This window comes from Salmo salar, chromosome ssa26, assembly GCF_905237065.1.
Source record: "Salmo salar chromosome ssa26, Ssal_v3.1, whole genome shotgun sequence".
In the NCBI taxonomy this organism is placed as follows: Eukaryota; Metazoa; Chordata; class Actinopteri; order Salmoniformes; family Salmonidae; genus Salmo; species Salmo salar.
Window position 1 is genome coordinate 6949394 of NC_059467.1, and position 24397 is coordinate 6973790.

Below are 24397 nucleotides of genomic sequence, written 5' to 3' on the forward strand. Positions count from 1 at the left end.
ATATAAGGATATGGATGGGTGCTTAACTTTGTCCTAAATGTGTTTTTGGCATATCCCAACTCTCCCTTAGAAACCCTCTGAGAATGGGGTCACAGCCAGAGTGCTCATTATCCAGCGACCCTGGGGCAATTAGTGTTAAGTGCCTTGCTCAAGGGCGCATGGAGAGATTTTTTCCCCTTGTACAGTATTACCCCTTTCCAACTATACTTCTCTTTCTACAACATCTCTCCACCACCCCTCCTTTATCTCCAATTATCCCCTCTCTATAACTTTCCTTCAAACTGGGAATTGTACCTCTGCCCAAAGTTCCCTTACCATTTGGGGCATCAGCCAGATGCCATAGTCTTTTAATGATTAGCACACAGGCTCTGATGCCATGGTAACCTGTTTGCTGGTCAGGAGTGTGTTGCTTTCACTAGGAGCAAGAGTCAGCTGACTCAAAGAGATGAACACAGCGAGACTCACCTCTCATCACTCCCGCCATTATCTGTGTCATTACTATGGATGTAGATCACACACACACACACACACACACACACACACACACACACACACACACACACACACACACACACACACACACACACACACACACACACACACACACACACACACACACACACGGGAATTCTCACTATAGGCTGAGCTAGAGAATGACGCCTCGTCCTCCGAGGAGATTCATTTCCGCTCTATCCATCCCTAATTCATCTACTTTATTATTCATATATTAGCCTTGTGTTCGCTAACCCAGTCCAAAAACCTAAACATACATTATATGGCAATATAACCCATCCACCATAATCTATCCAATCATTTCTACTGCTTTGGTCTGATTCTCTGGTATCTTCTATGGGTCTAATACAGAGATTGAATAACAGTCTAGTTAATTGAATATGAGTGTTGGGACATACCATGATAATAAATAAATAATACACTGATTCATGAGAACCTTGAGTTGGGTTACAAGGCTAGGCAGTGTCAGGGTTAGCTGAAGTGCTCTGTGCTCTCTTGTACAGGATTAAATTCATGCCTATCTTCTAATCAAACTCCAACACAAAGAAAGACAGAGAGAGAGATGGACACTAAGTCAGTGACTTTATGGTCTATCACACATCTGGGAACAAGGGAGCTAGAAGGATGTAGGGAGAAAGAGGGAGAGAAGGTGTGTGAGTCTTAATGACCCATAGTGCTACTGACTCATTACTCTTTATGGGCTAATGCTCTTTAGTGCACATTCTAAATACTGTACAGACACACACACACACACACACACACACACACACACACACACACACACACACACACACACACACACACACACACACACACACACACACACACACACACACACACACACACACACACACACACACACACACACACAATCAATTCTGTACTCATGCCAGGGTAATGCCTCAGCTCAGGCAGGATAGACAACTACCCACCATACCGCAGAAACACAATTCTACCTGTATCCCAACATAGCAAGCTACCACCCACCTGGAGCGGATGAGAAGGGGACTAGGGATGGCTGGACAGGGCAGAGGGTAGGAGGGTAGAGGAGGTAGGAGGGGGGTGGTTGAGCTTCAGAGCACCCACCTTTCTTTGCTTTGCAACATGCAGAACCCATCGCCGATAATCCAGCATCGCCAATATCCCATCACAAACTGACAGTGAGCCGAAAGATAGAGAGAAAGAAAAAGCAACGAGGACTGTAACAGAGGACAGTTATCCGGGACTTTTCATTCCATTAGCAACATCTAATGGTCAATGGCAGAGTTCGGGCGTGGCAGGCTCTCATGGCCCCACCAGAGTTGAGGTGCGACGGCGTCCCGGTGTGAGAGGGTCCATGTTGAACGTGGGGAGCGGGATGGAGGGTCTGAGAGGGGGAGCGGGAACGATGGCAGCAGATGTGAGAGACGCGGGGTAATCCTGCAGCGCTGCATTTCATCTAGCCCTCGCTGCAGCTGTGAGGCCTCGGGAATCTCGCTCGGGGGACAACAATCGTGGATTACATTTTTAGATTATTTTATTTATTTATCTATTCACTCTTTTTCTATTTATTTATTACATTTTTATTTCATTTGTCTGGGGATGGTAATCCCTCCCGCTTAACCTTTTTCCCTCCATGTGAAATAGTTTAATTAAGAAAGATGATGCTGTTGTCGGGCCGTGGGGGGTGTGGGGTGCATGGCAGATAAACCCACAGAGAAAGTAGAAATCTGTTTTTAAATTCCTTTGGAAGAAAGAAACCCTTTTTTTGGCGGGGATTTAGTAGAGAGTCTGTGGAAATATCTCTCCCCCATTCTATCCCTCCCTAACCCTTCTCTCGTATGCCACCTGAGGGATCCTGGATTCCCCAGTGTGATAGGGTAATCCCACGGGGGGGGGATTGTTCTTAACTGACCTGCCTAGTTAAATAAAGGAAAAATAAAATAAAAATGATGGCGAGCGTACTTGCAGAAGGGCAGACGCACACACATACAGACACAAGAAAAGATGAACAACCTATTATCCAATAATATCTCCATTTCAGACATTGGGAAGGGAGGTGTAAAAGAGGAGGGTAACCATGGTTACTCACCTATATCTGTCTCTTTGTGGTTCTTGACCAGTTCGGCCAGTTCAAAGTTCCCCGAAATGATGGCCACCTGTGAGAGAGAGGGGGGATCAGGAGGATTGCAATTTGAGGGCCCCATTAAGTTTTCTGCAAAACAGCCTTTGCATTGCCCTACAAATTCAAACAATTCATTGTGTGTGTGTGTGTCTGTCTGTGTAGTAATCTGGACATGATTCCACTAAATTCTTATCTGGATTTAACCATCTGCAACCTGTTACAAATCCTGACCTTTTAGCATGACCGGAACACACACACACACACACACACACACACACACACACACACACACACACACACACACACACACACACACACACACACACACACACACACGTGCATATCAATATGCGTACACACATGCCCACACTCACCCACACCCACCAGCGAAAGAGTGAGAGATGGTGAGAGAGAGAGAGCAGTGGTGGAAGAGAGCAAGTGGGAGAAAGAAAGTGAAGAGAGGGAGCAATAGTTTTTAACAGAGAGAGAGGGATGAGAGAGAGAAAGCAAGGGGTCGCCAGAGAGAGGGATATAGGGATATGTTGTGAGAAATGCTTGAGAGGCCATCCTACCTGCACCTGAGAGAGACAGAGTGTGCTGGCTGGCGGGTCAGCTGTGGCATCCTGTTAGCATGGCTCTAATGGAAAAAGGACCCTTCCACTAGCCCCGTGTGACATGAAAGAATCATAAACCCACATTCACCCGTCCCCTCTCATCTTTCTTTCCTCTCACTCTCCTCTCTCATCTTTCTTGTTCTCCCCTTCTCTCTTCCCTTTCTCTTCATTACCTTACCACTTCTCCATCAGAGGACAAAAACAAATGTAAATATAGCAGCAAGCAGCCATGACAGTTTTTAAGGCTTTTGGCACCACGGCGCCACTGTCAGCTGGTCAACATGGCAGCATGGGCATCTATGGGTTGGTGACAAGTCACCCTCAGTCTCACCCACTGGAGGAAAGGGCGCAATATCATAGTATCCCCAGGGTGCAGTGGATGTACATATAGTGTACAGTGAGAGGGACAGCGCTTTGATTCCATACAGGAGAACTCATTCCTGGGAGAGGGTGTAGGGGGGAGTAGGGGGGAGAGTGGGGAGGAGGAGGAGGGTAAGTGGGGGGTTTACTGCAGTCTTTTTGAACGACACTTAATAACAAAATACAAACATTCTACGCTTAAACATAACATGCCCTCATTTCTTATGAGCCGTTGTGATAGGTATAACACCGATTTCAGGTCACTGGGTATCATAACTGAACACTGGTAAACTGAGAGCGATAGCACTGAGGCGATGGAAGGTACAGAATGAAGCCTACACCTGATAAAAAAAGGTGCTATCTAAACCAAAAATGGTTCTTCGGCTGTCCCCATATGAGAACCCTTTGAAGAACCCCTTTTGCGTTCCATGTAGATCCCTTTCCAAAGAGGGTTATACATGGAACCCAAAAGAGTTCTACCTGGAACCAAAAAGGGTTCTCCTATGGGGACAACTGCAGAACTCTTTTTGAAACCTTTTTCTCAGTGTATAGCTGTAGCGTAGTTTAAAGTCTAAACACCACATCTAACCCACACGGCTGTAGTGTAGTGCACAGCCTTGTATAGGGGAAAACAGCCCACTAATGCCTTGATTGCCACCCCCTCCTTCACTCCCTCATGTTCCCACAGCATAAACATGCTGGGAATGACCCCTTGTTTCCATGAAGACACATTGTTTTCTATGGTGGTGGATGAGAGGAGGAGGAGGAAGCGAATGAGGTAGGGGAGGAGGAATGGGTGGAGAATTGTGCCTGAAACTACATCCAACAACTCAGGGAGGAAATTCATTCTGATTCAAGACCAGAGAGAATCCTTAAAGGGCCAGGCACATAGGAGAACGCGAGTAGGGAAGATGGAGAAGACAGGAGGAGATTGGAAAGGAGATGGGAAAGGAGGGATTGTTAGAGATACAGAGACAGAGAGCAGAAATACTCTCTTTCCGTTCCCCTCGCTCTTGAATTTGCATGTTCTTGTTTCTCATCATGAGTTTCTCAATACTGATAAACATCAGCCCATACCCTGGGCTAAAAGGGTAGACTTTCGCTGAGAGACAAATAGCGATTGGAGCTTCAGTATAGTGTTGAACACTTCTGCATGTTTCACTGATTCCAGTGTTTCATCTCATTCCAGTTTCTTATTCCACATCCCACTGGGCACAGACAGTTCAACGTAATTTACATTAAATTACATGGAAACAAAGTTGATTCAACCAGTGTGTGCCCAGTGGGATTCCAATCTCATCTGAATGCAACACAGTGAAAGAAACTGACTCACTTTCCACTGCTGACAGAAAGAAAGAGGGAGAGATGGAAAGAGAGAGAAGGGGAAAATAAATGGGAGAAAGAAAAGACAAGGAAGCAGAACATTTAAAGAGAATGAAGCTGAGGGAGAGGAAATGAGAAAGAAAAGGAATAAAGGAGAAAGGGAATAGTGAAGAAAGAATCAAATGAGAGAGAGAGAGAGAGAGAGAGAGAGAGAGAGAGAGAGAGAGAGAGAGAGAGAGAGAGAGAGAGAGAGAGAGAGAGAGAGAGAGAGAGAGAGACAGAGAGAGACAGAGAGAGAGAGAGAGAGAGAGGGAGGAAAAAATGTGAAAGGGATAAAGGACACATCTGGGAAGAAGGGAGCAAGAGAGGGAACGGGGGAGATAGAGAGTAAGGTTGAAATTGGCAAACGCTGAATATAAGAATCTTGTGAAACACCTATATACAGAGTCTAGGGCCAACAGAGGAGTGGGAGGGATTTTGAGTCACTCAGCAGAGCTCTAATTGATGATCTCATTGTGCTGCTATTTTTAGCTACAGATACGCAGGCAGAGCAGTGGAGACACACAGTATCATTTCCACTCCGTTGAACTCTGCCCCAATAAGGGACAATACTTGATCAATTAACTGGCAACATTGGCAGAGACACCTATATTCAGTTTCTGGGACCCATACGGGAATTTTACCCACAACCATGGTATAGGGAGCACCATGTTCTAATCCACTGAGCCATCCTCTGCTTGTGTCTTTTCCTTCTCTCCTCTAGATCTTTCAAGTATAAAAGACCAGTGCAATTGGAAAAGAATAGGAGACAATTAGACAAGTTAAACTTTTGGGGCCAACCCCACTGATGAAGGCCAGAGTAATTAAGAGGGCCACTGAAGTGCCTGTGGAGGGCCATCGAGGATCCGAGGACTGCCTTACTGTACATAAAAGCCTGTTTCAAAACGCTCCGTTGTGACTCAGACGTGACTCATGCAGGACTCTCATTGGAATCAATAATGTCAGCTGCACTGCCTTCTGTGTATTCAAGCAATTACATATTATCTCTGCAAGACACACGCAAAATATCTAGCTAACCCATGGACATACGCAACTTTGTAAGATGTCTACAACTGCGTCAAACACACAACTATGTAGCCTAGTAAGACTCAACCCATTCCCTTCAGCACTTGCTTTTCAGATGCAGATACAGGAGAGGAGTCAAGTAGAGGAGTTAGGTACAGTAGAGGAAGCCACTTCAGACTATTGAGATGCATCCTTGGTATTACTTGGGACTTGAAATGTGTGTTTTGATCAACAGAGTCCCATTCACACTGCCATCTCTGACCCAGGTTTCACCTGCTGACAAGAAAACTTCCCCACAGCAGCACATGGAAGAAGTGTGAGACGGTACTCATTCTCTCTCTCCATCTGAACCAACGTCATAAGACTATGAGCGCATTAGCTGAATGTAGAAGGAACATTGGAGGACATTTAAGCCGTTAGCTAACAGGCAGAAAATGACCCTGACCTATCCTAGTTGACACGGTTACGATGGCGGTGATTATGGCCATTTTAGCTGACATTTTTATTCCCAGTGGGTGACTTACTGAAAACACATTCAGTATATATTCTGTATATTGGATAAACTATGTAGCCCATGAAGGAAGTAAGGATGTATTACGGGTCTCACCTGAAAGGGACTCTGGCTGTTGTAATTCTTCACCTCTTTGTTGGCTCCACGGACCAGCAGCACCCTGGCACAGTTATCCTGGGAAAAGGCTCTGAATTTGAGGAAAGGCTCTGAATTTCTTGGGAATGATCAATCTCTATTAGTCCCATGCTTCCCATACGACACCCTGTATCACAAAGACTAGACAGAACACTTGTACAGTAACCAGAATAGTCCAGAAGCCAGTTTTCGATTATTTGAACTAGCAGTAACAAGTAGAGTGGAAAAAAGCAACATAGGTCCTCCTTTGAACTCCCAACTTTTAAAAACAAAAAGAGAGAGAGAGAGAGAGAGAGAGAGAGAGAGAGAGAGAGAGAGACTGCTACCTGTATGAAGGGAGATTCTGTGTGAAGGAAAGGAAAAAAGCTGTGGAACAGAAAGAGTGTGAAAGAGAGAGACAGTTAAAGGGTCTGAATGTGCAGCACAACTCGCCCACAGAGTGCTCAACCACGCATGAACAGTATTGTATACAGAAACACACACATTAACACACACACAATCAATTCTGTACTTTTGCAAGTTTGCAAAGTAACTAACATGAAGGATGGGAATTCTGGCATTTGTAGAGTGCATAATATGCTCTCTATATTTTGACACGTTCCACAAACTAACAATCCCATGTATTGGCATTTTATACCCTCCATTTGCTTTGAAGCTTATTTGTAAATAGAAATGGATGACGTGTAAACCCCCCTCTCTCTCTCATTCTGCCCGTCCTCTTTCTCTCCCACTGTCTCTCTCACTCTGACCCCTCCCCCCCATCTCTAATTGTAGCCCTGTCACAGGATAATACGACATGAAGGTTTAAATACCAGGGGAACAGTGTATGTGTACAGACACTAAACTACCGAACATTAGGAGACATGGGGATTCCGCCTCAACAGTTTGCAGAAAAATCCCCAAATGTGAAAGGGATGAAGAGAAAGAGAGAGAAGAAGAGACAGAGACAGAAACATTCATTCGTTCCTTGTGCTGTTCATTCGTTCGTTCCTTGTGCTGGACTACTAAATGCAAAGTAAATTTTATCGGTATATGTCTTATCTATCCAGTGCAGTTGGGACAGAGGTCGGTTGTAAGTGAATGTGTTAATGTCCTCTATGTTTTCAGTGTGTGCAACATCTATTCTATTCTAGACCATAGTGCTAATTGAGTCAGATGATTCTGAATAAGGATACAGTGGGAGAGTTGAGAAACAAGTGGGTTGAGATGTGAAAAGCTTTTCAAGCAAGAGCGGGGTCAGGACTCAAATGCATTTAAGAAATGCTACGATGTAAGATTTGATGTTCAATAGAATACATTTAGCTAATGAACATGTACAAATCTGGGGTCTCATTGAGTCTAGAGTAGGAGGAGAGCTGAATGGTGGGAATGAGAGACAGACTTAACCCCCTGTCACTCATTATCCACCATGATCCTCTCCTCCAATTTCTCTTAATTGCGGGAAAATAATTATGTAAATGAGAATAACTGCCGTTTAATTGTAGATTTACTTAAATCTCATACGAACGGAACGAGAAGCAGATGTGTGTGTGTGTGTATGTGTGTAAGGTCAATGATGAGTGGTGGTGTGTTCAGTTCATTCACTCAGACACTTACAGACTTTACCACAAGTAGAATAGGTTAACAGAGAGACATCAGGGAGACCTCCAGGCCTACACAATCAAACCAGATGGAAGAAGGGCAGTTATACTTGTATGAACAAACAAACAAACACACGCACACACACCTCACCTGGTTGTAGAGAGCACAAATGTGCAGCGCTGTGTTCCCTGAGGCGTTCTGTGCGCTCATGTCCGCCCCGTAGAACAGCAGATGCTCCAGGTGCTGGACATAGCCATTCCGACAAGCCTGTACAGATGCACACACAAACACACACACACACACAGAGAAAACAATAAATGTTTATTATAAATTCTATATTTATTATACAGTGCCTAGTGAAAGTCAACACACCGCTTTCACAGTTGTCACATTCTAAATCGAAAAAAGGATTACATTACATTTTTTTCCCCCTACAGAGCTACACAACCTGCTGCACATTTTCAATTTGAAAGAAAAAGTATCGAACATTTAAAATGAAGATCGCGTATGTCTTCACACCCCAGACTTAATACTTGGTGGAATCACCTTTGTCAGCAATTACAACTGTAAATCATTGTTTGGATGATTCTACCAGCTCAAGACAACTCTTAGGGCAACATATATCCATTGTTTTTGGCAAAATTGCTCGAGCTCAGTAAATTTGGTTGGGAATTATGGATTGACAGCAATATTCAGACCTTGTCAAGCAGATTTAAAGTCAGGACTGAGACTGGACCCATTGGGAACACACCACACCTACTGAAAAGGCATTATGTGTGTTCATTAATATTTGTGTTACTGTTCCACTGAAAAATAAAACTCTATCGCAGGGTTAGGTATTCAGAAGACTGAGGCAGGTTTTCCTTTAACATTTTAACTGTAATTCTTTTCAACCTGACAAACTCCCCGGTCCCTGCTGGTGATGACAAGCATACCCATAAAATGATGTTGCCACCACCAAAAATTGTGTTTAACCAGATACAATGATATTTTACAGTAAACAAATTGACAACAGACTTTCAGCACGCTTATAGGGAACGACATTCAACAAGCACAGCACTTACACAAATGACTGATGATTGGCTGAGAGAAATTGATAATAAAAAGATTGTGAGGGCTGTTTTGACATTATCGATCATAGTCTGCTGCTGGAAAGATGTATGTGTTATGGCTTTACATCCCCTGCTATATTGTGGATAAAGAGTTACCTGTCTAAAAGAACACAGAGGGTGTTCTTTAATGGAAGCCTCTCCAACATAATCCATGCAGAATCAGGAATTCGCCAGGGCAGCTGTTTAGGCCCCTTACTTTTTTAAATCTTTACTAACGACATGCCACTGGCTTTGAGTAAAGCCAGTGTGTCTATGTATGCGGATGACTCAACACTATACACGTCAGCTACCACAGTGACTGAAATGACTACAACACTTAACAAAGAACTGCAGTTAGTTTCAGAATGGGTGGCAAGGAATAAGTTAGTCCTAAATATTTCAAAAACTAAAACCATTTTATTTGGGACAAATCAGTCACTAAACCCTAAACCTCAACTAAATCTTGTAATTAATAATGTGGAAATTGAGCAAGTTGAGGAGACTAAACTGCTTGGAGTAAACCTGGATTGTAAACTGCCATGGTCAAAACATGTTGATACAACAGTAGCTAGGATGGGGAGAAGTCTGTCCATAATAAAGTCCTGGTCTGCCTTCTTAACAACACTATCAACAATGCAGGTCCAACAGGCCCTAGTCTGGTCGCACCTGGACTACTGTTCAGTAGTGTGATCAGGTGCCACAAAGAGGGACAATTGGCTCAGAGCAGGGCAGTATGGCTGGACCTTAAAAGTACACAGAGAGCTAACAATGATATGCATGTCAATCTCTCATGGCTTAAAGTGGAAGAGAGATTGACTTCATCACTACTTGTTTTTGTAAGAAGTGTTGACAAGCTGAATGTACCAAGCTGTCTGTTTAAACTACTAGCACACAGCTCGGTCACCCATGCATACCCCACAAGAAATGCCACCAGAGGTCTCTTCACAATCCCCAAGTCCAGAACAGACTATGGGAGGCGCACAGTACTACATACAGTAGACCCATGACTAAATGGAACTCTATTCAACATCAGGTAACACACGCAAGCAGTAGAATCATATTTTAAAAAACAGGTACAAATACACCTTATGGAACAGTGGGGACTGTGAAGAGACGCGCACAAAGGTACAGACACACGCATACACACACAAGCGCTAGCACACGCACTCTACACACACATACATTGTGATATTGTTGTATGGTGGTATTATACATTTTGTATTGTAGATATGTAGTGGTGTAATAATGTTATATGATGTACTGTTTTATATGTAATGTAAGTGCCTTAATGTGTTTGGACCCCAGGAAGAGTAGTTGCTGCCTTGGCAGGAACTAATGGGGATCCCTAATAAATACAAAAACAAAAATACTAGAAAATGGGTTTCACAACATTGCATTCTCTCCACGTTACTGGCCTGTATGACAAAGTGGAAAAAAAGGAAGTCTGTGTTAAAACATTTATTTTAAATCCTCCATTATGTTTGCAAAAAGGTCCTTAAGTAATATTGCAAGACAAAATGAGAAGGAAATTAACTTTTTGGCTTAAAATAAAAACTTCCAATCCAATAAAACACACAGAGTGAAACCATCTGTATTTTCAAGTAATGTGGTTGGGCATCGTCATGGTATGTGTGTATGCTTGTCGCAATTTTAATGCCAATGACACACCAGATTGGCTTTCCAAGAGGAGTTCAGTGTTCCTAAGTCTCAGTCCTGACTTAAATCTGATTGAAAATCCGAGACAAGGTTTGAATATCACTTTCCATCAATGATTCCCAACCAAATTTACTGAGCTCGAGCAATTTTGCCAAAAACAATGGATATATGTTGCCCTAAGAGTTGTCTTGAGCTGGTAGAGTCATACGCAATCAAGACATGTTTGTTTAAAAATATATATTATTCATTTAGAAAATGTTCTATACTTTTTCTTTCACTTCGAAAATGTGGAGCAGGTTGTGTAGATCTGTAGGAAAAAAATACAATTTAATCACTTTTAGATACACATATACAGTATATATACAGTATTCAGACCCCTTGACTTTTTCCACATTTTGTTACGTTACAGCCTTATTCTAAAATGTATTTAAAAATGTTTCCCTCATCAATCTACACACAATACCCCATAATGATAAAGCAAAACATTTGTCTTTCTTTTTTTCACATTTAATTAACAGTTTAAACTGAAATATCACATTTACATAAGTATTCAGACACTTTACTCAGTACTTTGTTGAAGCAATTTTGGCAGTGATTACTGCCTCGAGTCTTCTTGGGTATGACGCAATAAGCTTGGCACACCTCTATTTGGGGAGTTTCTCATTCTTCTCTGCAGATTATTTCAAGTTCTGTCAGGTTGGATAGGGAGCATCGCTGCACAGCTATTTTCAGATCTCTCTAGAGATGTTCGATCAGGTTCAAGTCCGGGCTCTGGCTGGGCTACTCAAGGACATTCAGAGACTTGTCCCGAAGCCACTCCTGCGTTGTCTTGGTTGTGTGCTTAGGGTTGTTGTCCTGTTGGAAGGTGAACTTTTGCCCAGGTATGAGGTCCTGGGTGCTCTGGAGCAGGTTTTCATCGAAGAGCTCTCTGTAATTTGCTCTGTTCATCTTTCTCTCGATCCTGACTAGTCTACCAGTCAATGCCAATAAAAAACATCTCCACAGCATGATGCTGCCACCAACATGCTTCACCGTAGGGATGGTGCCAGGTTTCCTCCAGACGTGATGCTTGGCATTCAGGACAAAGAATTCAATCTTGGTTTCATCCGAACAGAGAATCTTGTTTCTCATGGTCTGAGAGTCCTTTAGGTGCCTTTTGGCAAACTCCAAGCAGGCTGTCATGTGCCTTTTACTGAGGAGTGGCTTCCGTCTGGCCACTCTACCATAAAGGTCTGAATTGAAGCTAGCTAGCTAACGAAGAACAACAAAGAATATCTAGTTAACCTGTTAGGGCTAGGGGGCAGTATTGACACGGCTGGATAAAAAACATACCCGATTTAATCTGGTTACCACTCCTACCCAGTAACTAGAATATGCATATACTTATTACATATGGATAGAAAACACCCTAAATTTTCTAAAACTGTTTGAATGGTGTCTGTGAGTATAACAGAACTCAAATGGCAGGTCAAAACCTGAGAGATTCCTTTACAGGAAGTGGCCTGTCTGACCATTTCTTGAACTTGTTTTCCATCTCTATCATTTACTAACGATCTCTGCTCTAACGTGACACTTCCCACGTCTTCCATAGGCTCTCAGGGCCCGGGAAAAAACAGAATGTCGTCATTCCAGCCCCAGGCTGAAACACATTATCGCCTTTCTCAAGTGGCCGATCAAGGGACACTGGCTTATGCGTGTGACCCCGACCGCCCCCGCCTTTGGGATTTTTTCCTCTGTTTGCCGAAAAGGAGATTCCCTGTCGGAATATTATCGCTTTTCTACGAGAAAAATGTCGTAAAAATTGATTTTAAACAGCGGTTGACATGCTTCGAAGTACGGTAATGGAATACTTAGAATTTTATTGTCACGAATTGCGCCATGCGCGCGACACTTCTTTACTATTTCGGATAGTGTCTGGAACGCACGAACAAAACGCCGCTATTCGGATATAACGATGGATTATTTTGGACCAAACCAACATTTGTTATTGAAGTAGCAGTCCTGGGTGTGTATTCTGACGAAGACAACAAAAGGTAATCAAACTTTTATAATAGTAAATATGATTATGGTGAGTGCTAAACTTGCCGGGTGTCTAAATAGCGAGCCCGTGATGCCTGGGCTATGTACTTAGAATATTGCAAAATGTGCTTTCACCAAAAGCTATTTTAAAATCGGACATATCGAGTGCATAGAGGAGGTCTGTATCTATAATTCTTAAAATAATTGTTATGCTTTTTGTGAACGTTTATCGTGAGTAATTTAGTAAAATGTTAGCGAATTCCCCGGAAGTTTGCTAGTTCTGAACGTCACATGCTAATGTAAAATGCTGGTTTTTGATATAAATATGAACTTGATTGAACAAAACATGCATGTATTGTATAACATAATGTCCTAGGGATGTCATCTGATGAAGATCATCAAAGGTGAGTGCTGCATTTAGCTGTCTTCTGGGTTTTGGTGACATTATATGCTGGCTTGAAAAATGGGTGTCTGATTATTTCTGGCTTGGTACTCTGCTGACATAATCTAATGTTTTGCTTTCGTTGTAAAGCCTTTTTGAAATCGGACAGTGTGGTTAGATTAACGAGAGTCTTGTCTTTAAATGGCTGTAAAATAGTCATATGTTTGAGAAATTGAAGTAATAGGATTTTTAAGGTTTTGAAAATCGCGCCACAGGATAGCAGTGGCTGTTACGTAGGTGGGACGAATTCGTCCCGCCTAGCCTAGAGAGGTTAACAGAAGAAAAGAAAGAGAAAATCAGGACAGAAGAAAAAGGATATCAAAGTGAAACAGTTCTCTAAAGACACAAGAGACAATAATACAAGAAACAACACTTCTGTAGCTTGTCAACTATGTGTCTGTCTATCCCTGTTCTCTCCTCTCTGCACAGGCCATACAAACGCTTCACACCGCGTGGCTGCTGCCACTCTAACCTGGTGGTCCCAGCGCGCACGACCCACGTGGAGTTCCAGGTCTCCGGCAGCCTCTGGAACTGCCGGTCTGCAGCCAACAAGGCTGAGTTCATCTCAGCCTATGCTACCCTCCAGTCCCTAGACTTCCTGGCGCTGACGGAAACATGGATTACCACAGATAACACTGCTACTCCTACTGCTCTCTCTTCGTCTGCCCACGTGTTCTCGCATACCCCTAGAGCATCGAGCCAGCGGGGTGGTGGCACTGGAATCCTCATCTCTCCCAAGTGGACATTCTCTCTTTCTCCCCTGACCCATCTGTCTATCTCCTCATTTGAATTCCATGCTGTCACAGTTACCAGCCCTTTCAAGCTTAACATCCTTATCATGTATCACCCTCCAGGTTCCCTTGGAGAGTTCATCAATGAGCGTGATGCCTTGATAAGTTCCTTTCCTGAGGATGGCTCACCTCTCACAGTTCTGGGTGACTTTAACCTCCCCACGTCTACCTTTGACTCATTCCTCTCTGCCTCCTTCTTTCCACTCCTCTCCTCTTTTGACCTCACCCTCTCACCTCCCCCCCCTACTCACAAGGCAGGCAATACGCTTGACCTCATCTTTACTAGATGCTGTTCTTCCACTAATCTCATTGCAACTCCCCTCCAAATCTCCGACCACTACCTTGTATCCTTTTCCCTCTTGCTCTCATCCAACACTTCTCACTCTGCCCCTACTCGGATGGTATTGCGCCGTCCCAACCTTCGCTCTCTCTCTCCGCTACTCTCTCCTCTTCCATCCTATCATCTCTTCCCTCTGCTCAAACCTTCTCCAACCTATCTCCTGATTCTGCCTCCTCAACCCTCCTCTCCTCCCTTTCTGCATCCTTTGATTTTCTCTGTCCCCTATCCTCCAGGCCGGCTCGGTCCTCCCCTCCTGCTCCGTGGCTCGACGACTCACTACGAGCTCACAGAACAGGGCTCCGGGCAGCCGAGCGGAAATGGAGGAAAACTCGCCTCCCCTGCGGACCTGGCATCCTTTCACTCCCTCCTCTCTACATTCTCCTCTTCTATCTCTGCTGCTAAAGCCACTTTCTACCACTCTAAATTCCAAGCATCTACCTCTAACCCTAGGAAGCTCTTTGCTACCTTCTCCTCCCTCCTGAATCCTCCTCCTCCTCCCCCCCTCCTCCCTCTCTGCGGATGGTTGGCGATATCCGATCCTCGTCGACACCGCTGGTCCTGCTCACACTGCCCTACCCTGTGCTTTGACCTCTTTCTCCCCTCTCTCTCCAGATGAAATCTCGCGTCTTGTGACGGCCGGCCGCCCAACAACCTGCCCACTTGACCCTATCCCCTCCTCTCTTCTCCAGACCATTTCCAGAGACCTTCTCCCCTTCCTCACCTCGCTCATCAACTCATCCTTGACCGCTGGCTACGTCCCTTGCGTCTTCAAGAGAGCGAGAGTTGCACCCCTTCTGAAAAAACCTACACTCGATCCCTCCGATGTCAACAACTACAGACCAGTATCCCTTCTTTCTTTTCTCTCCAAAACTCTTGAACGTGCCGTCCTTGGCCAGCTCTCCTGCTATATCTCTCAGAATGACCTTCTTGATCCTAATCAGTCAGGTTTCAAGACTGGGCATTCAACTGAGACTGCTCTTCTCTATGTCACGGAGGCTCTCCGCACTGCTAAAGCTAACTCTCTCTCCTCTGCTCTCATCCTTCTAGACCTATCTGCTGCCTTTGATACTGTGAACCATCAGATCCTCCTCTCCACCCTCTCCGAGTTGGGCATCTCCGGCGCGGCCCACGCTTGGATTGCGTCCTACCTGACAGGTCGCTCCTACCAGGTGGCGTGGCGAGAATCTGTCTCCGCACCATGCGCTCTCACCACTGGTGTCCCCCAGGGCTCTGTTCTAGGCCCTCTCCTATTCTCGCTATATACCAAGTCACTTGGCTCTGTCATATCCTCACATGGTCTCTCCTATCATTGCTATGCAGACGACACACAATTAATCTTCTCCTTTCCCCCTTCTGATAACCAGGCGGCGAATCGCATCTCTGCATGTCTGTCAGACATATCAGTGTGGATGACGGATCACCACCTCAAGCTGAACCTCGGCAAGACGGAGCTGCTCTTCCTCCCGGGGAAGGACTGCCCGTTCCATGATCTCGCCATCACGGTTGACAACTCCCTTGTGTCCTCCTCCCAGAGTGCTAAGAACCTTGGCGTGATCCTGGACAGCACCCTGTCGTTCTCCACTAACATCAAGGCGGTGACCCGATCCTGTAGGTTCATGCTCTACAACATTCGCAGAGTACGACCCTGCCTCACACAGGAAGCGGCGCAGGTCCTAATCCAGGCACTTGTCATCTCCCGTCTGGATTACTGCAACTCGCTGTTGGCTGGGCTCCCTGCCTTAGCCATTAAACCCCTACAACTCATCCAGAACGCCGCAGCCCGTCTGGTGTTCAACCTTCCCAAGTTCTCTCACGTCACCCCGCTCCTCCGCTCTCTCCACTGGCTTCCAGTTGAAGCTCGCATCCGCTACAAGACCATGGTGATTGCCTACGGAGCTGTGAAGGGAACGGCACCTCCATACCTTCAGGCTCTGATCAGGCCCTACACCCAAACAAGGGCACTGCGTTCATCCACCTCTGGCCTGCTGGCCCCCCTACCTCTGAGGAAGCACAGTTCCCACTCAGCCCAGTCAAAACTGTTCGCTGCTCTGGCACCCCAATGGTGGAATAAGCTCCCTCACGACGCCAGGACAGCGGAGTCAATCACCACCTTCCGGAGACACCTGAAACCCCACCTCTTTAAGGAATACCTAGGATAGGATAAAGTAATCCTTCTAACCCCCCCTTAAAAGATTTAGATGCACTATTGTAAAGTGGTTGTTCCACTGGATATCATAAGGTGAATGCACCAATTTGTAAGTCGCTCTGGATAAGAGCGTCTGCTAAATGACTTAAATGTAATGTAAATGTAATTGTGGAGTGCTGCAGTGATGGTTGTACTTCTGGAAGGTTCTCCCATCTCCACAGAGGAACTCTGGAACTCTGTCAGAGTGACCATCGGGTTCTTGGTCACCTCCCTGACCAAGGCCCTTCTCCCCGATTGCTCAGTTTGCTCTAGGAAGAGTCTTTGCGGTTCCAAACTTCTTCTATTTAATAATGATGGAGGCCACTGTGTTCTTGGGGACCTTCAATGCTGCAGAAATGTTTTGGTACCCTTCTCCAGATCTGAGCCTCAACGAAATCCTGTCTCAGAGCACTATGGACAATTCCTTCGACCTCATGGCTTGGTTTTTTCTCTGACATGCATTGTCAACTGTGGGACCTTATATAGACAGATGTGTGCCTTTCCAAATAATGTCCAATCAATTGAATTTACTACACGTGGACTCCAATCAAGTTCTAGAAAGGTCTCAAGGATTATCAATGGAAACAGGATGCACCTGAGCTCAATTTTAAACCTCATAGCAAAGGGTCTGAATACTTACCAACATAATTAGAGCAGTAAAAATATGTGTTTTGTCATACCCTTGATATACTGTCTGATATAACACAGCGTTCAGCCAATCAGCATTCAGGGCTCGAACCACCCTTTTTATAATTATAAACAGATACCACGGGTATGACAAATAATTACTATTTACTGGTCTAATTATGTTGGTAACCAGTTTAGAATTGCAATAAGGCACCTCAGGGGTTTGTGCAATATGGCCAATATACCATGGCTAAGGACTGTATCCAGGTCGCGTTGCGTTGTCTGTAAGAACAGCCCTTAGTGTGGTCTATTGGCCATATACCACACTCCCTCGTGCCTTATTGGTTAAATATACCACATATGATACACATGGTGAAACAAGGTACAGTCGTATGAAAAAGTTTGTGCACCCCTCTGAGGCTGCATAATAATTTACTCTGTCGTCACAGAAAATGATCACAGTGGCATGCCATTCATTTTCTAATAAAAGCTGAGTTCTGGGGTATTGTCCAGACAAATATTTTTAGTGTAGCAATATTAAGTTGTATGAAATTAAATCAGATGTGAAAAATAGGCTATGCAAAAATGTGGGCACCCTTGTCATTCTGTTGATTTGAATACCTGTAACTACTTAGCACTGATTAATTGGAACACACAATTGGTTTGGTGAGCTCATTAAGCCTTGAACTTCATAGACAAGTGCATCCAATCATGAGAAAAGGTATTTAAGGTGGCCAATTGCAAGTTGTTGTTCTCTTTGAGTCTCCTCTGAAGAGTGGCAACATGGGGGGCCTCAAAACAACTCTCAAATTACCTGAAAACAAAGATTGTTCAACATTATGGTTTAGAGGAAGGCTACAAAAAGCTATCGCAGAGATGTAAGCTGTCAGTGTCCACTGTGAGGAACATAGTGAGGAAATGGAAGGCCACAGGCACAGTTCTTGTTAAGGCCAGAAGTGGCAGGCCAAGTAAAATATTGGAGAGGCAAAGGCGAAGGATGGTGAGAACGGTCAAAAACAGCCCACAGACCACCTCCAAAGACCTACAACCTCATCTTGCTGCAGATGGTGTCACTGTGCATCGTTCAACAATTCAGCGCACTTTGCACAAGGAGAAGCTGTATGGGAGAGTGATGCGGAAGAAGCCTTTTCTGCACACACGCCATAAACAGAGTCGCTTGAGGTATGCAAACGCACATTTGGACAAGCCAGCTTTATTTTGGAATAAGGTGCTGTGGACTGATGAAACAAAGATTGAGTTATTTGGTCATAACAGGGGACGTTATGCATGGCGGCAAAAGAACACAGCGTTCCAAGAAAAACACTTGCTACCCACAGTAAAATTTGGTGGGGGTTCCATCATGCTGTGGGGCTGTGTGGCCAGTGCCGGTAGTGGGAATCTTGTTAAAGTTGAGGGTCGCATGGATTCCACTCAAAATCAGCAGATTCTTGGGAATAATGTTGAAGAATCAGTCACAAAGTTGAAGTTACACCGGGGCTGGATATTTCAACAAGACAACGACCCAAAACACTGCTCAAAATCTACCCGGGCATTTATGCAGAGGAACAAGTACAATGCTCTGGAATGGCCATCCCAGTCCCCAGACCTGAATATCATTGAGAATCTGTGGGATGATTTGAAGCGGGCTGTCCATGCTCGGCAACCATCAAACCTAACTGAACTGGAGATGTTTTGTAAGGAGGAATGGTCCAAAATACCTTCATCCAGAATCCACACACTCATTAGAGGCTATGGGAAGCGTCTAGAGGCTGTTATTTTAGCAAAAGGAGGCTCTACTAAATATTGATGTGATTTTTCTATTGGGGTGCCTACATTTATGCACCTGTCTAATTTTGTTTTGATGCGTATTGCACATTTTCTGTTAATCCAATAAACCTCATTTCACTACTGAAATATTACTGTGTCCATCAGTTATTTGATAGATCAAAATGAAATTGCTGATCCAAACACCCAATTATTTATAAATGGAAATCATGGAAATTGTCAGGGGTGCCCAAACTTTTTCATACGACTGTATATAACTTTTCCCTAGATTCAGGCTGCAGTTACATGACACGTCCAGTAGATGTCAGTGTTCGGCAGAAGAGGCAGCACTGAGGCCTTGGAGTTTGTGATATTACGCCCTTAGTTTGAACCCAGTCATCAGATGGAAGAATCAATTCTAGGGGGGTGTAGTGAACAGATGTAGAAAGACACCAGTGCTAAATAAGGAAACATGTATCAAAGTATAATTTGAAAACCTACATAGATCCAAAGTCATTTATAGTATCAGGTTGACAGAGAGTGAGTGAAAGAGAGTCAGTGAGGGAGCGAGGGAGGAGAGAGCAAAGGAAAGAGGCATTTCCGTAGCCCATGGGCAAGGCTCGTTTTCGGAGGATGAAAATGAATGCGTTTTGATGATAGTTAACTGATAGGCTAACCTAGAGAAGAGTTGTGTTTGATATGCTGACAGTGCCGTGTTCTAGAGGAGAGACAGTACAGTACGTCAGTACGTCAGGAATTACTGCTGGCTAGAGCTGATAGCAATCAGAGTAAAACAGGAAGGGAGAGGGTCTAGGAGAGCTATCAACCATCAGTACACACACATGCACGCGCATGTACACACACGTACAGGGAAAAAGTATGTGTGTGTACATGCGTGTGCCTGTGTGTGTGTTTTTCCTCAGCCTCTGCGTGTGTGTGTGTGTGTGTGTGTGTGTGTGTGTGTACCTGGTGGACTTCGTGCCAGCCGTTTTCGTCCTGGCAGCAAACGGTGGCGTGTTCATGTAGCAGCAACTCACAGCAGAACGGATCTCCACCCACCATGGCTGTGTGATAGAGCGCAGTCAGACCCCGACTGTCCTTATAGTCTGGAGACAAACCAAGCTCCAACAGGGTCTGTAACACACACACACACATACACAGACGCAGGCAGGCACACACACATTGACATTAGATTTAAAATACAGATCAAAATACACCTTATGGAACAGCGGGACTGTGAAGAGACACAAACACAGGCACAGACACACACACGATAATATATGCATTGTACACACACGTAAACATGCATTTTGTGTTGTAGATATGTGGTAGTAGAGTAGGAGCCTGCGGGCACACACTTAATGTGATGTAAAATCTGTTGTAAATATATTGTAATGTTTTTAAAATTGTATAAACTGCCTTCATTTTGCTGGATCCCAGGAAGAGTAGCAGCTAATGGAGATCCATAATAAATACAATACTTATCAATACAACATATGGGTAAGCTTAAGAGTGGCAGGGTTAATGTTGTGTGTGTTCATGTGCATGTGAGTACGCATGCGTGAGTTGGTGTGTGTGTGTCCGTACCACACCAACGTGTGCGTGTCCGTACCGTCAGAGTAACCTGGTTCTTGGACCTAGCAGCTTTGTGTAGGGCCGTCATGCCATCTTTGGCCCTGAAGTCCAGGTGAGCCCCTCCGTTCTTCAGAACCTTTATAATCTCCACCACGTTATCCAGGTGGGCCGCAAATGTCAGGGGGGTCTCTGTAGAATGACATAGACAGGATAAAGTGTAGACCATGGGTCTCTACCTTATTTTGCCTGAGGCCACATTCTGTTAGACTGATCCACCATGTTGACTGCTGCACTCTCATTTAGTTTCAGAATGGAAGCTTGCTCGTTTACGATGGTTGAACGAGGTTAACATTCTCTCGATCCATCATTTTTTCAACAATTACGATGTTCCTTGCCTGTCTACAGCAGCTTTCATTTTGGTGATTCTGAACGGGATGGACACAGTGAACAAACTGTTTGTGAGTACTGTTAGAACACCACAGACAAATTAGAAGAGAACAGAACAGAGAAGGGACCAAAGATGGATCAGAGCACAGAATGCAACATAACATAGGAACACAGTCAGAATGGAACAGAAAAAGAACAGAAAACAGACAAAATGGAACCATAAAGGAATTATAGGGCATAGAGGTAGTGGTGGAAAAAGTACCAAATTGTCATACTTGAGTAAAAATAAAGATACCTTAATAGAAAATGACTCAAGTAAAAGTGAAAGTCACGCAGTAAATTCCTACTTGAGTAAAAGTCTATAAGTATTTGGTTTTAAACATACTTAAGTATCAAAAGTAAATGTAATTGCTAAAATATCCTTAAGTATCAAAAGTAAAAGTAAAAATATAAATTATTTCAAATTCCTTATATTCAGCAAACCTGACGCACCATTTTTTTTTTTTTACGGATAGCCAGGGGCACACTCCAACACTCAGACATCATTTACAAATGAAGCATGTGTTTAGTGAGTCCACCAGATCAGAGGCAGTAAGGATGACCAGGGATGTTCTCTTGATAAGTGTGTGAATTAGACAATTTTCCTGTCCTGCTAAGCATTCGAAGTGTAACGAATACTTTTGGGTGTCAGGGAAAACATATGGAGTAAAAAGTACATACTTTCCTTTAGGAATGTAGTGAATTAAAAGTAAAAGTTGTCAAAAATATGAATAGCAAAGTAAAGTACAAATACCCCAAAAAACTACTTAAGTAGTACTTCCAAATATTTGTACTTAAGTACTTTACACCACTGCATAGAGGAACCACAACACAGACACAACAGACAACAGAACAGAAAAGAACAGCCAACAGAAAGGATCAGAACAGCCAACAGAACAGAACAGGACAAGACAGAACAGACAAGAGAACAGACAACAGAACAGAAAAGAACAGAACAGTGATGGGGTTCTCCCATCACTCTATTGTCCATCTTCACTTTTCTCTCCGCTGTCAGTGTCATTCATCATCCAACCACCGCAGTCACACGAAATTCATCCACACTCGGCCACTCATCCGTCTACACTGATGTCCGTCCATTGGTCAATAAGTGGATTTATACTGGCAGTGGCAGTGACACATTGGTTAAAGATCCAATGTAGCCATTTTTATTTATCTCAATACCATTTCCGGGTAACAATTAAGTACCTTACTAACCACGTTTCCCTCCAACCATTTCATGAGGATGAATTACCTGACGCATGAAAAAAGTCACGACTGGTCTGATGGAAACATGAAATGCTGGTACAATTTGATAGATGCAGATAGATCATTTGTTAGTTCGACACGGTGAGATCTTTTTGTGACGGTGAAATGAATAATGCGACAAATGTTTGTGGAAAAGGCTTTATCCTCAAATATTGATATAATAACCATCATATCAAAGTAAACTTGGAGTCACATGATATGTTGTGTGATACATGATATATGCTCCCACTACGACTCGGTTAATTAGACTACAGATTAAATAAGTTATGATTAACTTCAAAAGATGGTGAATGTGCAAGGTGATGAGCTTGATGCTCCTTTCCAATAAATAAATATCGAGGGTCTTATTCTGGTGAAATGATGATCAATGCTTGGCTGCCTTTTGACAAATACAAATAATATCGCTTTTATTTATAATAATCTCATAACTTAGGTAGCCTCCCCGCACTGTATCTGTGAGCTGTTGACTAAAGCGGATGTGCCAAGACCAGAGTGGGAACATTTGCTATATAATGCAATCATTTTTTGTGACAAAACAATCAGCAGAATTGAAAATGTGATGGAAACCTATTTAACTTGTATTTTTCATTCAAGGCATGGAATTTAACGGCAAAAGTTATTTCTATGTGCACTACTTATACGCACAGCCTTTGATCCGCAAAAAGTCAGTTTGATGAAAACACATTTCTGGAGGAGAATGCACCTATTGTTTTATGCAGATTTTTTTATATTTGCTTGAAAATCTGTCACAAATTGGATGGAAACCTGTGATTGTTTTCGATTAAAATGGTCAAAAAGACACAAAAATAGCTTCTTAGCAAAGAGCAATTTCTCAAGCAAGAATTTTGCTAGGACTGTCTTGGAGTGGTCTGAGGGGGGTGGGGAAAACTGAAAACTAGCTGTTATTGGCAGAGGTTTGGAAATATCTGTCTTATTGGTCTATTAACCAATTTGATTTCACCAGGTAGGCCAGAACTCCCTCCCACCAAAACAGGCTAACATTTCAGGCAGTCTTTTTCAAATAGCTCTTACACTAAAATGGCATTATCCTCTTTTTCACAATTTCACAGTATTATTCCAACCTCATGGTGTGGAAATATATATACAGTGGGGGAAAAAAGTATTTGATCTCCTGCTGATTTTGTACGTTTGCCCACTTACAAAGAAATGATCAGTCTATAATTTTAATGGTAGGTTTATTTGAACAGTGAGAGACAGAATAACAACAACAAAAAATCCAGAAAAACGCATGTCAAAAATGTTATAAAAGGATTTGCATTTTAATGAGGGAAATAAGTATTTGACCCCTCTGCAAAACATGACTTAGTACTTGGTGGCAAAACCCTTGTTGGCAATCACAGAGGTCAGACATTTCTTGTAGTTGGCCACCAGGTTTACACACATCTCAGGAGGGATTTTGTCCCACTCCTTTTGCAGATCTTCTCCAAGTCATTAAGGTTTCGAGGCTGACGTTTGGCAACTCGAACCTTCAGCTCCCTCCACAGATTTTCTATGGGATTAAGGTCTAGAGACTGGCTAGGCCACTCCAGGACCTTAATGTGCTTCTTCTTGAGCCACTCCTTTGTGGCCTTGGCCGTGTGTTTTGGGTCATTGTCATGCTGGAATACCCATCCATGACCCATTTTCAATGCCCTGGCTGAGGGAAGGAGGTTCTCACCCAAGATTTGACAGTACATGGCCCCGTCAAATGATGCGGTGAAGTTGTCCTGTCCCCTTAGCAGAAAAACACCCCCAAATCATAATGTTTCCACCTCCGTGTTTGACGGTGGAGATGGTGTTGTTGGGGTCATAGGCAGCATTCCTCCTCCTCCAAACACGGCGAGTTGAGTTGATGCCAAAGAGCTCCATTTTGGTCTCATCTGACCACAACAATTTCACCCAGTTGTCCTCTGAATCATTCAGATGTTCATTGGCAAACTTCAGACGGGCATGTATATGTATTCTTGATCAAGGGGACCTTGCGGGCGCTGCAGGATTTAAGTCCTTCA

At 43.8% G+C, this 24397-nt stretch overlaps 1 protein-coding gene across 1 annotated transcript in view; it reads right to left on the reverse strand.

Annotated features, from left to right (window-relative positions):
- The window catches only part of LOC106587060 (SH3 and multiple ankyrin repeat domains protein 2), a 262030-nt gene that overhangs the window by 154759 nt on the left and 82874 nt on the right, over window positions 1-24397 (reverse strand). Inside the window, exons 7-11 of the mRNA XM_045708423.1 lie at window positions 20734-20885; window positions 20088-20255; window positions 8357-8473; window positions 6587-6664; window positions 2585-2651 (exon numbers count right to left, since the gene is read on the reverse strand). Of these exons, the coding sequence (XP_045564379.1) occupies window positions 2585-2651; window positions 6587-6664; window positions 8357-8473; window positions 20088-20255; window positions 20734-20885 (582 nt within the window). The remainder of the gene's footprint in view (window positions 1-2584; window positions 2652-6586; window positions 6665-8356; window positions 8474-20087; window positions 20256-20733; window positions 20886-24397) is intronic.